The sequence below is a fragment of the Xenopus laevis genome, chromosome 3S (genome assembly GCF_017654675.1).
Source record: "Xenopus laevis strain J_2021 chromosome 3S, Xenopus_laevis_v10.1, whole genome shotgun sequence".
Classification (NCBI taxonomy): Eukaryota; Metazoa; Chordata; class Amphibia; order Anura; family Pipidae; genus Xenopus; species Xenopus laevis.
The window spans coordinates 6,060,469-6,073,367 of NC_054376.1; the positions used below are offsets into that span (position 1 = coordinate 6,060,469).

Genomic DNA, 12,899 nt, shown 5'->3' on the forward strand with positions numbered 1-12,899 from the left:
ATTCCAGTTTGGTAAGATTCTTCAATATGCCACTTAATATGATGTAAACTATCTGTTGCTTAAGTGTTCATTATGGGGGTATAGTTTTCCTTTAAAGGGGTGGTTCACCTTTAAGTTAACTTTTAGTATGTTCTAGATCACCAAATTCTAAGCATCTTTTCAATTGGCTGTCGTTTTTTCTTTTTTATAGTTTTTGATGTATTTGCCTTGTTCTTCAGCTTACATATGGGAGTCACTGACCCCCCCATCTAAAAAACAAATGCTCTATAAGGCTACAAATAGTGGTTTTGCTTCTTTTGATTACTCACCGCCATCTCCTATTCATATTCCCGTCGCTTATTCAAATCAGTGCATGGTTACTAGGGCAATTTGGACCTTAGCAACCTGATTACACAACTTGCAAGCTGGAGAGCTGCTGAATAAAAAGCTAAATAAAGCAAAACCCACAAATAATAAAAAATGTAAATCAATTGCAAACTGTCTCAAAATATCACTCTCTACGTCATTTGAAAAATTAACTCAATGGTGAACAACGCCTTTAAAGGGGTTGTTCAACTTCAAAGACTTTTTTCCAGTTCAGTTGGTTTCAGATTTGAGTACTGCGCGGAACGAATTTGTTAACCCCAAACCCGACCCGCAACCCAAATCCGGACCAGTAATCAGCATACTCATCCGCTTGGACCTGACCTTCAAATACCTTATCTGCAACCCGATCCGTGATTTGCTGACCATCAAGAAACAGGAAGTGCTGTCATTGTAAACCGGAAGTGACATCATTGGAAGTAGGAGTGATCAGAAAAAAGGGAGTAAAACAGGAAGTGCTGTCATTGTAAACCGGAAGTGACATCATTGGAAGTAGGCGTGATCAGAAAAAAAGGAGTAAAACTCTCTATTGAGAAGACCCGCAAACCCAGAGAACCGCCGACCGCATCTATACCCGCTCCTGAAACTACTACCTGCAACCCGCAGGGTACCGCAGATTTTTGCCGGTGACCCACGGGTACCCGACCCGCTGCAGGACTCAGAAATAAAGACTTTTCCCAACTACTTTCTATTTGTGACCGTTTTCCTAATATTGAGGTATAAAGCGTCATTTTTTTCACCTTCTAAACCAGCTCTGATGGGGAGGGGGGGTCACCGACTCGAACTGCTTTAAATTGATACATTTAGAGGAAACATTTGTTTTCTTTGTCCCTGCTGAGCAGAATCAAAGGCGGCTGTTAGAATTGATACAATAGTTGCTAATAATCCCACAGATACTGCTGAGAAATGGATCAACTAATTGTATCGACTAAACGTAGTAAATTGAAACAGTTCAGAATGATCCTGGATCACTGAGCTGCCAGACTGAAACCCCACAGACACGAACATTAAACTTTAATTTTGGGAAAAGCAGTAATAAATAAAAGATGGAAAGCAATTGAAAAAAGTTTTTGTTTAAGGTGAACAATCTGAAAACAAGTGAACTGAAAAAAAAGTGAAGAACCCCTTTAAGAGTCTATACGCAGAGAAGAAGGGAGAGTTATCGGCTGAATAATTAATGGCAGTATTTCAGGCTAACATAAGGGAACCAGCCTTAAAACTAGGTGAGGAGCCAGCAAATCCAGATATCAGTTCCCTTGCCTACGCCTGCATGTCTGTGACTCATTCCAAAGTCACACAGGTTACAGTTTCTCTTTACGCAACTAAGTGGATGTGCTATTAGGAAATGCAGTTGTACTTCTCTCTCATTCATATCCACTCATTGCAGAACTATACAATATACACCCACCAAACATCACTGGGCTCCTCTACTAACCAATTAAATATACAAGAGCCTCTATTACTCTGCATGATGCCTCACTATTTCAACAGCAGTTGATCCCCTGAAAAGGGGCAAAGACCAAACCTCCTAAGAATTATACAGCCCACTCTCTTCATAGTATTTGCATTTTCTCTCATGTTACAATCCCTGTCTCAAGGCCTGTACTCAATCTATGGTCAATAATCCTGCATCTGTCCAAGTTGACATTACTGGCAATATCCACGTTGGAGATCCATGCTGTTTAAGACATAAAAATCAGAACCTTAAGTGAATCATTGCTGAAACAACACAGCCCTTGCCTTACTACACGGCCCTTGCCTTACTACACGGCCCTTGCCTTACTACACGGCCCTTGCCTTACTACACGGCCCTTGCCTTACTACACGGCCCTTGCCTTACTACACGGCCCTTGCCTTACTACACGGCCCTTGCCTTACTACACGGCCCTTGCCTTACTACACGGCCCTTGCCTTACTACACGGCCCTTGCCTTACTACACGGCCCTTGCCTTACTACACGGCCCTTGCCTTACTACACGGCCCTTGCCTTACTACACGGCCCTTGCCTTACTACACGGCCCTTGCCTTACTACACGGCCCTTGCCTTACTACACGGCCCTTGCCTTACTACACGGCCCTTGCCTTACTACACGGCCCTTGCCTTACTACACGGCCCTTGCCTTACTACACGGCCCTTGCCCGACTACACGGCCCTTACTGCACACTCCTTACCTTACTGCACACTCCTTACCTTACTGCACACTCCTTACCTTACTGCACACTCCTTACCTTACTGCACACTCCTTACCTTACTGCACACTCCTTACCTTACTGCACACTCCTTACCTTACTGCACACTCCTTACCTTACTGCACACTCCTTACCTTACTGCACACTCCTTACCTTACTGCACACTCCTTACCTTACTACACACTCCTTACCTTACTACACACTCCTTACCTTACTACACACTCCTTACCTTACTACACTCTCCTTACCACCACTTATCAATGTGAACGTCTAAACTCTGGATTAGAGTCCGACATCGAGTACGGAACCCGCGGAATACCCGGATTTTGGTCAGAAAATTCCTGCTTCTGTGACCATGTGAGTAGTCAGTCTGTGGGTAACCCACCTGGGTACCCAGCTAAGATGCGGGACTTGGTCCGCTCACCCTACTTAGTGCTGTAGGCAATTTTTTCATCCCTTTCCTGCACAATTGGAGCCGGAGTTATGTCACTTCCTGTCCAAGGTGGTCACTTCCAGTTTCGCAGTCACAGGTTGGAAGGGAAGCTTAACTGTGTAGGGTCCGGGTTGGGTAGCGGTTCCAGCTTTAAAATCTGGACTTTTTCAACATACACATTGCCAGCACAATCTCTGCAGTCCTTCCATCAGCTCATATCATCACATACTCGGTAGGAACAGATTTCAGATACAGGTATGGGACCCATTATACAGAATGCTCAGGGCCTGGGGTTTTCCAGATAACGGATCTTTCCGTAATTTGGATCTTCATACCTTATGTCTGCTAGAGATTCTCATGTAAACATTAAATAACCCCAATAGGCTGGTTTTGCTTCCAATAAGGATTACTTATATCTACCGTTTCATTATTACAGAGAAAAAGGAAATCATTTTTAAAAAACTGGATTATTTGATTTTAATGGATTCTATGCGAGATCATCCAGCTTTCTGGATAATAGGTTAATGGATCCCATACATGTATTATTAGCAGAGAATTACATGCAGCAAAATACAGAATCCTACACTTATCTTGTGCCTCAATTCTAAGTTATCGGCCTCCTTTTGCATTACAAAGCGCCTCAATGTTATAGAATGACACATAAGAAAAGTCAAGTCATGTGTGTAGACATATATATATATATATATATATATATATATATATATATATATATAAATAAAAGGTTTACATTTAAATTGGAGTATGGTACCAATGGCCTGCAACATTTGTCTTCATCATTTATTCTTTCATTACTCTTAGTCTGCAACTAAAACAGCTGTCTGGTTGTCGGGGTCAATGACCCAAAGCAAACAAAAAGAAAAAACCTGAACGTGAGGCCTGACTGTTATATTTATTGGTTCTCTCTTATCCCGAGCCCTCTCCTATTCATCATCTATTCTCACTTCAATGAAGCAGCCTGTTTGTTGTAGTAGAAAAAGTAATAAAATTCAGATAGCACTTTTTTTTGCAAAAAGAAAAAAAAAACCAAAAACGAGTAAATGTTTCAAAGCATACAAAAATGTAATACTAAATGCCTTTATATGCTGCTGTCAATATCCCATTAAGTTCTATCTCTTTAAGGCTCAGGTAACGGGTAGAAAATCACATCTGCTGTATGGAAATGGTTATAAACAGTACGGATTGTTTTATTGAGCTAAACTAAAGCTACTTATTGGGCTTTCCCTATAGTAAACAAAGAGGCCTTGTATGCCAGATTCTTGACATACCTACAAAACACCAAGGTTAGAAAAGAAGCTTGGGTGACCCCCTAGTGAAAGGAAATGGTCCCCTCGCAAGCGCCTTTTTTCCAGAGAAAACAACCCCAACCTTGACAGTCTCCCCTCATAATTTAACTCTTCCCTCCCTCTAACCAGTTTAGTTGCACTTAGTCTCTGCACTCTCTCCAGCTCATTTATATCCCTCTTAAGGACTGGAGTCCAAAACTGCCCCCATACTCCAGATGAGGCCTCACCAGGGACCTATAAAGAGGCAGAATTATGTTTTCATCCTTTGAGTTAATGCCCTTTTTTATGCAAGACAGAACTTTATTTGCTTTAGTAGCCACAGAATGACACTGCCCAGAATTAGATCTAGGTGTTCTTGTAGATAACAAGTTGTCTCTCATTTAAGGAAACTCCCAACACACTGCCATTTAGTGTATAACTTGCATTTATATTATTTTTACCAAAGTGCATAACCTGCATTTATCAACATTGAACCTCATTTTCCAGTTTGCTGCCCAGTTTTCCAGTTTAGACAAATCACTGTGCAAAGTGGCAGCATCCTGCATGGAACCTATATTTCTGCACAATTTAGTCTCATCTGCAACAATAAAAACAGTACTTTCAATGGCCACCTCCAGGTCATTAAGCAGACACACTGCTTGTAGTGGTTTTGTTGTTACCCCAGTGGTATCACTGCTGTATATAGACTTACACTTCAGTCTCTGAATATGCCGTCCCTAGAAACGATAAATGCCACCCTGTAGTTTAAAGAAGTCCAGAGGCCAGACAGCCCCCAGCAGTCATATCTTTTCCCTTTCCCATCTTGTTGCAATAGCCACACATCCTGGCAACCAACGACCAATAAGTTACACCCAACAACCCCATCACAAAGCCGACCTATTCCATTGGACGGTGCTGACCTAAAACTACCAGTAGCCAAATGAGTTATAGTTCCACAGACAGTCAATGCAGGTATCAGCACAATGCAGGGAGATGTAGTAACACACCTACTTATCACTGCAGAATATCTTGGAAAGCAAAAAAAATAAAAAAGTGCTAACCCGAATCTCAGCCTGTTTTTTTTTTTTTTTAAAGTAACCATAAGAGCAGGTGACTATGAAGATTTATATTCATCCAGGTCATGGTATTATATCTAGTATAGGTAAAATAAGTGGATTTGTTAAGTAATCATTGAAGAAGTTTCACTACTCATCCGAGCAGCTTCTTCAGTTCACTGCTCGTATGAGTAGTGAAATGCCTTCAGCAAGTCCAGTTGTTTTAGATTTACCTATACTAGACATTAGAGCAGGGATCCCCAACCTTATTTTACCCGTGAGCCACATTCAAATGTAAACAGAGTTGGGGAGCTATGATTGGCTATTTGGTACTGGACTGGCAGCCTATAGAAGGCTCTGTCTGGCAGAACAACTGGTTTTTTATACAACTAAAAATTGCCGCCTAACTAGGAATTAAAAAATAAACACCTGCTTTGAGGCCACTGGGGCAACATGTTACTCACAAGCCATGGGTTGGGGAATACTGCATTAGAGCCTCCCAAAATTAGGGATGCACCGAATCCACGATTCGGTTCAGGATTCGGCCGAATCCTTCTGTCCGTCCGAACCCTAATTTGCATATGCAAATTAGGGTCAGAGAGGGAAATCACGTGACTTTTTGTCACAAAACAAGGAAGTAAAAAATGTTCCCATTCCCAACCCTAATTTGCATACGCAAATTAAGATTCAGCTTCAGTTCGGTATTCGGTTGAATCCTTTGTGAAGGATTCGGGGGTTCGGCCGAATCCAAAATAGTGGATTCGGTGCATCCCTACTCAAAATCTTAACTGGTCTTTAAAGAGGTTGTTCACCTTTGAGATAACTTTTATTATGCTGTAGAGCAGGGATCCCCAACCTTTAGAACCTGTGAGCAACATTCAGAAGTAAAAGGAGTTGGGGAGCAACACTAGCATGAAAAATGTTCCTGGGGTGCCAAATAAGGGCTGTGATTGGCCATTTGGTGGTCCCTATGTGGATTGTCAATCTACATTGAGGCTTGATTTGGCAGTACACCTGGTTTTTATCCAACCAAAACTTGCCCCCAAGCCTGGGATTCAAAAATAAGCACCTGCTTTGAGGCCACTGGGAGCAACATCCAAGGGGTTGGAGAGCAACATGTTACTCACAAGCTACTGGTTGGAGATCACTGCTGTAGAGACTGATATTCTGAGACAATTTGCAGTTGGTTTTAATTTTTTATTATCTGTGGTTTTGGAGTTATTTAGCTTTGTATTCAGGAGCTCTCAGCAATCTGGTTACTAAGGTCCAAATTACCCTAGCAACCATGCTCTTCTTTGAATAAGAGGCTGGGATATGAAGAGGAGAGGCCTGAATAGAAAGTAGCAATAACAATACATTCGCAGCCTTACAGAGCATTTGTTCTTAGGAAGGGGTTAAGCTGGCCATAGATGTACAGATTTTAAAAAGATCCAATCGTTATCATAAGACCACGATTATCTCAGCAAAACTGAAGGGGAGCTGCCTGCTTGGCCCTGCAAACATAGATAGATTGCACTGGGACCGATTAAGATTTTTAAACCTGACCAATCTATTTTCTGACAGTTGTCGGACGAAAAATCGTAAGATGTACGATCGTTCGAATTTGATGGATTAGTCGGACTAAACTAAAATCGGAAAAGAAAAATCTTTGCGTCTATGGGGACCTTAAGTGACCCCGGTTTGAAAGCTGGAAAGAGTCAAGAAGAAGAAGGCAAATAATTCAAAAACTATAATAAAAAAAAATAATGAAGACCAATTGAAAGGTTGCTTAGAATTGGCCATTCTATAACATACTAAAACGGTGAAGCACCCTTTTAACGTGGGCCTCTCCAGCGTGGTAGCCTGTGAGGTTGTTGTCAAGCCAACCTTGAATTGTCCAGCAGCTGTGATTGGTCAGGCATGGGATCAGGCATGGACTGGCAATCTGTGGTTTCTGGCAAATGCCAGAGGGGCTGCTTTAAGTTGCCATGGACACTCACTATGTATTGAGCTGTTTGGGCCTCTGTGTAGCTGAAATGCCAGGGCCTATTTTGAATGTCAGTCCAGACCTGGATGAGGGAGAGAAGTAGAAGCAAAGTGTGGCCCCCCTGCCCCCGTCTCTCACCTGCAGTTCACACCAGGCCACCTCCACAGTCGTCTCCGTATCGAGCCCTTTATAAACCGTTTTGAAAGATCCTCTTCCGATCTCGATATCGAACTTTAGAAACCTGCCATCCGGGGAGAATCCCACCGCCTTGGTCTCCAGCTCCTCGTTCTCATCAGCGAGTTTTTCCTGCAGTGTCCTGGCGCTCTCCTCCTCGGGCTGCTCGCTCATTGGCTTAGGGGCTTTCTCCGCCTCCGCGGATCCTCTGTGCTGTTGCTGTGCCTCTGGGATCCGCGGAGGCTGCTCGGCGGAGTCAGGAAAGACTTCCCTGGCGGGCTCTATCACTGGCTGGGCTACAGGGGCCCCCACAGAGCTGTCCCAGGCTACAAGCACTTGCAGGCCGGTCTGGGACTCGGGAGGGGAGCCCAGGATGCTCTGGTTGGAGGGAAGCTCCAGGGCTGTAGCGTTGGAATCGCAGATGACGCTGCGGCGGAAAAAGCGATGTTCAGCCTTGTCCTTGTCCATAGTGTGACGCCGGCGCCGGAATTCCTCGGGTCGCTCTTCGCTTTCCTCCCCGGGCACCAGGCGACCCCCGACTGAAGTGTCAGAGCTGGAGCCATTAGTGGGGCGAGGGGGGGCCAGGCTGCCGGCCACGGAAGACATCGTCTGAGCCGAGAGCGGAAACTGCTCGTGGGACTGAGCTTTACACAGAGCCGGGGTCTGGGCCCTGCACGGGCAGCGGAGGGGAATGTTCTGGCTCCCACGGGCGGAGCTCACCGGCCATGCTGCGGAGGGGACATGGGAAGAGGGAAAACTACAGGCCAAGAATGAGGGAACGTCTGACAGGCCTCGGGGGAAACAAAAGCGTCAATCAAACACCCGCCGCCGGCTCTGACACAAATCCTTCCCCCCTCACCGGCGGCTGCGACACAAACCGGATACTTCAGGCTCCTCTTCCCCCCTTCAAAACTCTCCGTCAAATGCCTGAAAGCTCAGGTTGCGGCTAGTTCCTAGTGCCGATTAGTTCCCCCCGTGACGTCACGCACATGTGATCATGGCCGGGCGGTGTCACCGTCACGTGGGCGGATTCAAATTTAAAGCTAGAGCGGGCGGCAAACGTGTTACCTGCGGTGTTTTTGCCCCCCGAGATGCTCTCATTGAGCCGAGAAGCAGTTTAATATCTGCGGGTTTATGTCTGTCTGGTTTTCTGCGTTAAGGCTGATAAATAAATATATGAGAGTTGTATGGAGAGGTGCTGGGAGTTAACGGGGGCGGGGCTAAGTCTTGTATAAGGGGTGATTGATGGGAGTTTGGTTTGGATGGTTGTACTTGCCGGGAGTTGTATGGGGATTCCAGTTGGATGGTTGTACTTGCTGGGAGTTGCAACTGGAACCCCCATACAACTCCCAGCAAGTACAACCATCCAACTGGAACCCCCATACAACTTCCAGCAAGTACAACCATCCAACTGGAACTCCCATACAACTTCCAGCAAGTACAACCATCCAACTGGAACCCCCATACAACTCCCAGCAAGTACAACCATCCAACTGGAACCCCCATACAACTCCCAGCAAGTACAACCATCCAACTGGAACCCCCATACAACTTCCAGCAAGTACAACCATCCAACTGGAACCCCCATACAACTTCAAGCAAGTACAACCATCCAACTGGAACCCCCATACAACTCCCAGCAAGTACAACCATCCAACTGGAACCCCCATACAACTTCCAGCAAGTACAACCATCCAACTGGAACCCCCATACAACTCCCAGCAGGTACAACCATCCAACTGGAACCCCCATACAACTCCCAGCAAGTACAACCATCCAACTGGAACCCCCATACAACTCCCTGCAAGTACAACCATCCTTGCTGGGAAGACTCAGGATTTAACGCAAATAAGCTCCTTCTCCCCCTTAAATCCCCCCCATAGACTCAAAGATTTTGTGGACCTCTCCGGAGTTCCAGCTGGGTTCCTGACTCCTTATATACCTTCAGGTGGGATGGTTCAGATAAAGAGACCCCTGGCCTGAAGATCCTTGCCTCCTGTAGGCCTTTTGGCTTGGGAAGTCAGAGATTAACATATCTGCCCCAGTCCTTTGTCTGACTCAGGATCATTTTCAGCTTTTTGATCCAGGTGTCCTGAGTTTGAACAGATTCAGCCTTTATTTAAGGCTACGTCAATGCACCCATGCTGCACTTTCCCTTTTTACGCTCTTGGGTGAATGAAGCACCTCGCTCGGCTTCAATAAAACCTCGTATTTTAATTTAAGTGAAAACCACTCTTTATTATAAAAATATTGCAAAGTGTTGCGTCTTGAAGATAACATGAAGGTGATGTCTGCCTGTTTCTGCTGGACCCACAACAAATGGAATTCCCTTTATCTGAGATAAAGGACACGCAGGATCCATCTGCAAATAGTTTGTGTACGAGCAGGTTATGGAGAGCTGCCAGGCAGGCACCCACAAACATTCACATGACTGACGTACGGCGTTATTTATTCTGCTATTCCAATGTTTTCTTAGTATCGACACGGCGGCGCATTTTCTCTCTGAACTTGTTCTTTATTCCTGTAATTCAAGTTTAGAAATAGGTTTGCTGTATTCATTTCCCTCCAACATGTAGTACAGGCATGGGACCTGTTATCCAAAATGCTTGGGATCTGGCGTTTTTTGGATAATGGATTTTTTTTCTTCATACCTTAAATCATGCAAACCTTAAATAAACCCAATAGGCTGGTTTTGCTTCCAATAAGGATTAATTATATCTTAATTGGGATCAAGTACAAGCAACTGTTTTATTATAACACAGACAAAGGAAATCATTTTAAACATTTTTGATTATTGGAGTCTATGGGGCAAATTCACTAAGATGCGACGTTGCGCCAGGCGCAACTTCGCAGCACTTCGCCAGGCGTAGTTTCGCCAGGGCTCCGCAAATTCACTAAAATCCGAAGTTGCGCACAGGGGTAGCGTAAGGTTGCGGAGATGCGCTAGCGTTGATTCGCTATATAAAGCGAAGTTACGCTAGCGAAGGCTAATTTGCATACGGCGCGAAATTCAAATTTCAATGGAGGAATACGTATCTGCACTACAAATGCCTAGAAAACCTTCAAATCAGCAAAAAAAAATTTTATTTTGCCCTACACATGTGCCCACTGTATAGGTAAGTTGCCATGAGTCAGAAAATGTAGGGGGGAGGAAGGGGAGCCCCAAAAATTTTTCGATCTTTTTCAGCCTATCAGCCATCATGTAGAAAACACGCCAGCGTTTTTTGGGACTTAGAAAAAAAATTGACTTTTTTTTAAACAATCCCTATCTACTCTATTGCGCTTCGCCAGGTCTGAGGTGGCGAAGGAAGTCTAGCGTAAAAGGTAGCGTTCAGTACACTGCGCAAGTTAGTGAATTTGCGTAGTTTCGTCGCTAGCGAAACTTCGCCTGGCGTAAGGTTGCGAAGTAACACTAGCGAAACTACGCCAGCGTTCGTTAGTGAATTTGCGCAGTAGCGAAAATGCCAAACGCTAGCGAATTAACGCTAGCGTTCGGCGCTTCGCGGCTTAGTGAATTTGCCCCTATGGGAGACGGCCTTTCCATAATTCGGAGTTTTCTGGATTATGGGTTTCCCATACCTGTATAAGAATAGAGGAGGACCTAAAGACAATAAAAAGTAACAATAACAATACAACTGTAGCCTCAAAGAGCAGTCATTTTATTTTGGCTGGAAAGAATTAGGAGGGGAAGGCACATAATTCAGGAACTGGGGGGGGGGGAATGAAGACCAATTGAAAAGTTGCTAAGAATTGGACATTCTATAACATAATAAAAAGTAACCTGAAGGTGAACCCACCCCTTTAGACACTAATTTTACCCTAATGATCCTTCAAGCTCGGACTCAAGGATTAACTAGGAGACTCCCCAAATTTCACCCTAAATGTCCTTCAGACTGAGCTCCCCCAGTTCACTGCTCTAGCGTCGGACTGGGACGGGGTTAAAGGACCAGTAACATAAAGATTTATTTTAAAGAAATTAGTTTCTACTTACCGGTAATGGAAAAAAAAAAACCACCAAGACACTTTTAACTTAAAATTCACAAAGTCTTTATTAAGAAATAACTTAGAGATTCTCCTCTTCAGAAACGGTGACATGGCAATGATCCATCATGCAACGCTCAATTTCTCCTCCCTGCCTTCTATAGGAGATAGCCTCACAAAGAAACTTCGGGCGACTTCGGAAAACGAATTGCTCCGAGTGCCATCCCGCTGCCAAATCTGAGCGTGTGTCTCTGCCCTAAAGAAACAGTAACGCTGGAAGCTTAACCTGGAAGGGAAACTAGAAGTGGCTGAAATAATAGAGAAAGTAGATTAAGGCTACACTAGTAGAATAAAGAGGTTGAGTGATGAGAGGAGGAATAATTGTTTGGAAAGTGGGCACATGGTATAAGGTTTTCTGGTGGGCCCCTGGCATCCCAGTCCTATACTGTACCCAATTAAAAGGGCAAGCAAAGGCAGGCACAAGCTGCATTTACATGTATTTTTCACTTTTGGGCAGATTTATCAAGGTCAAAGTGAAGTTTTTTTATGGCCAAATTTGACTAGGGAATTGTCAAAATTTGATTCAAACCTCTCTAAAACTGAAATGGTTCTCTTTCCTCCAACTAACACCAGTAACATCCCGGAAGTATCCATCATAGTTAACAATTCCACTATCACCCCCTCTCCCCAGGCCCGGTGCCTTGGGGTTATCCTAGATTCTGCCCTGTCATTCACTCCTCACATCCAGTCACTTATTAAATCATGTCACTTCCACCTAAGGAACATATCCAAAATACCATCATTTATCACCCAAGACGCTGCCAAAATTCTTATTCACTCTCTCATTATATCGCGTCTAGACTACTGCAACTCTCTTTTAATTGGCCTCCCCCTCCAGAGACTGTCACCTCTCCAGTCCATAATGAACACTGCTGCGAGGCTCATACACCTCAGCAACCGCTCCTCCTCTGCCTCACCATTCTGTCAATCCCTGCACTGGCTTCTGTTACCTTTCAGAATGAAATTCAAATTAATGACACTGACTTTCAAAGCACTTCACAACTCTGCCCCACCCTACATCTCTGAACTCATCTCTATATACTCACCCACTCGCTTACTACGCTCCTCTACTGACCTGCTACTCAACTCTTCTCTCATTACCTCCTCACATGCTCGCATTCAAGACTTTGGAAGGGCTGCACCCCTCCTCTGGAACTCTCTCCCACGGTCTGTCCCTCTTTCTCCCAACCTTTCTGCTTTCAAGAAATCTCTGAAAACGCACTTCTTTCGAGAAGCCTACCCTCACTCTGCTTAACTACCGAACCCAACACCACATACAATACCACATTTCTCACCCACTTACTTCGATCTTGCCCACTCCCACACCTTGTGTATTACTCCCTTCCCTTTAGACTGTATGCCTATGCATAGGGCCTTCCTCACCTCTTTGTACC

General features: G+C 44.5%; 1 protein-coding gene across 11 annotated transcripts in view; it reads right to left on the bottom strand.

The window, feature by feature from the left end:
• Positions 1 to 8,474, bottom strand: part of wnk1.S (WNK lysine deficient protein kinase 1 S homeolog) — a 120,069-nt gene extending 111,595 nt beyond the window's left edge. For 4 of the 11 annotated variants that reach the window (XM_041587933.1, XM_041587936.1, XM_041587934.1 and 1 more), the window contains exon 1: positions 7,429 to 8,474. In XM_041587933.1, coding sequence (XP_041443867.1) covers positions 7,429 to 8,070 — 642 coding nt within the window. In that variant the 5' untranslated portion in view covers positions 8,071 to 8,474. The remainder of the gene's footprint in view (positions 1 to 7,428) is intronic. The other 7 variants (XM_041587939.1, XM_041587935.1, XM_041587938.1 and 4 more) reach the window with 3 other exon arrangements.
• Positions 8,475 to 12,899: the final 4,425 nt, after the last annotated feature.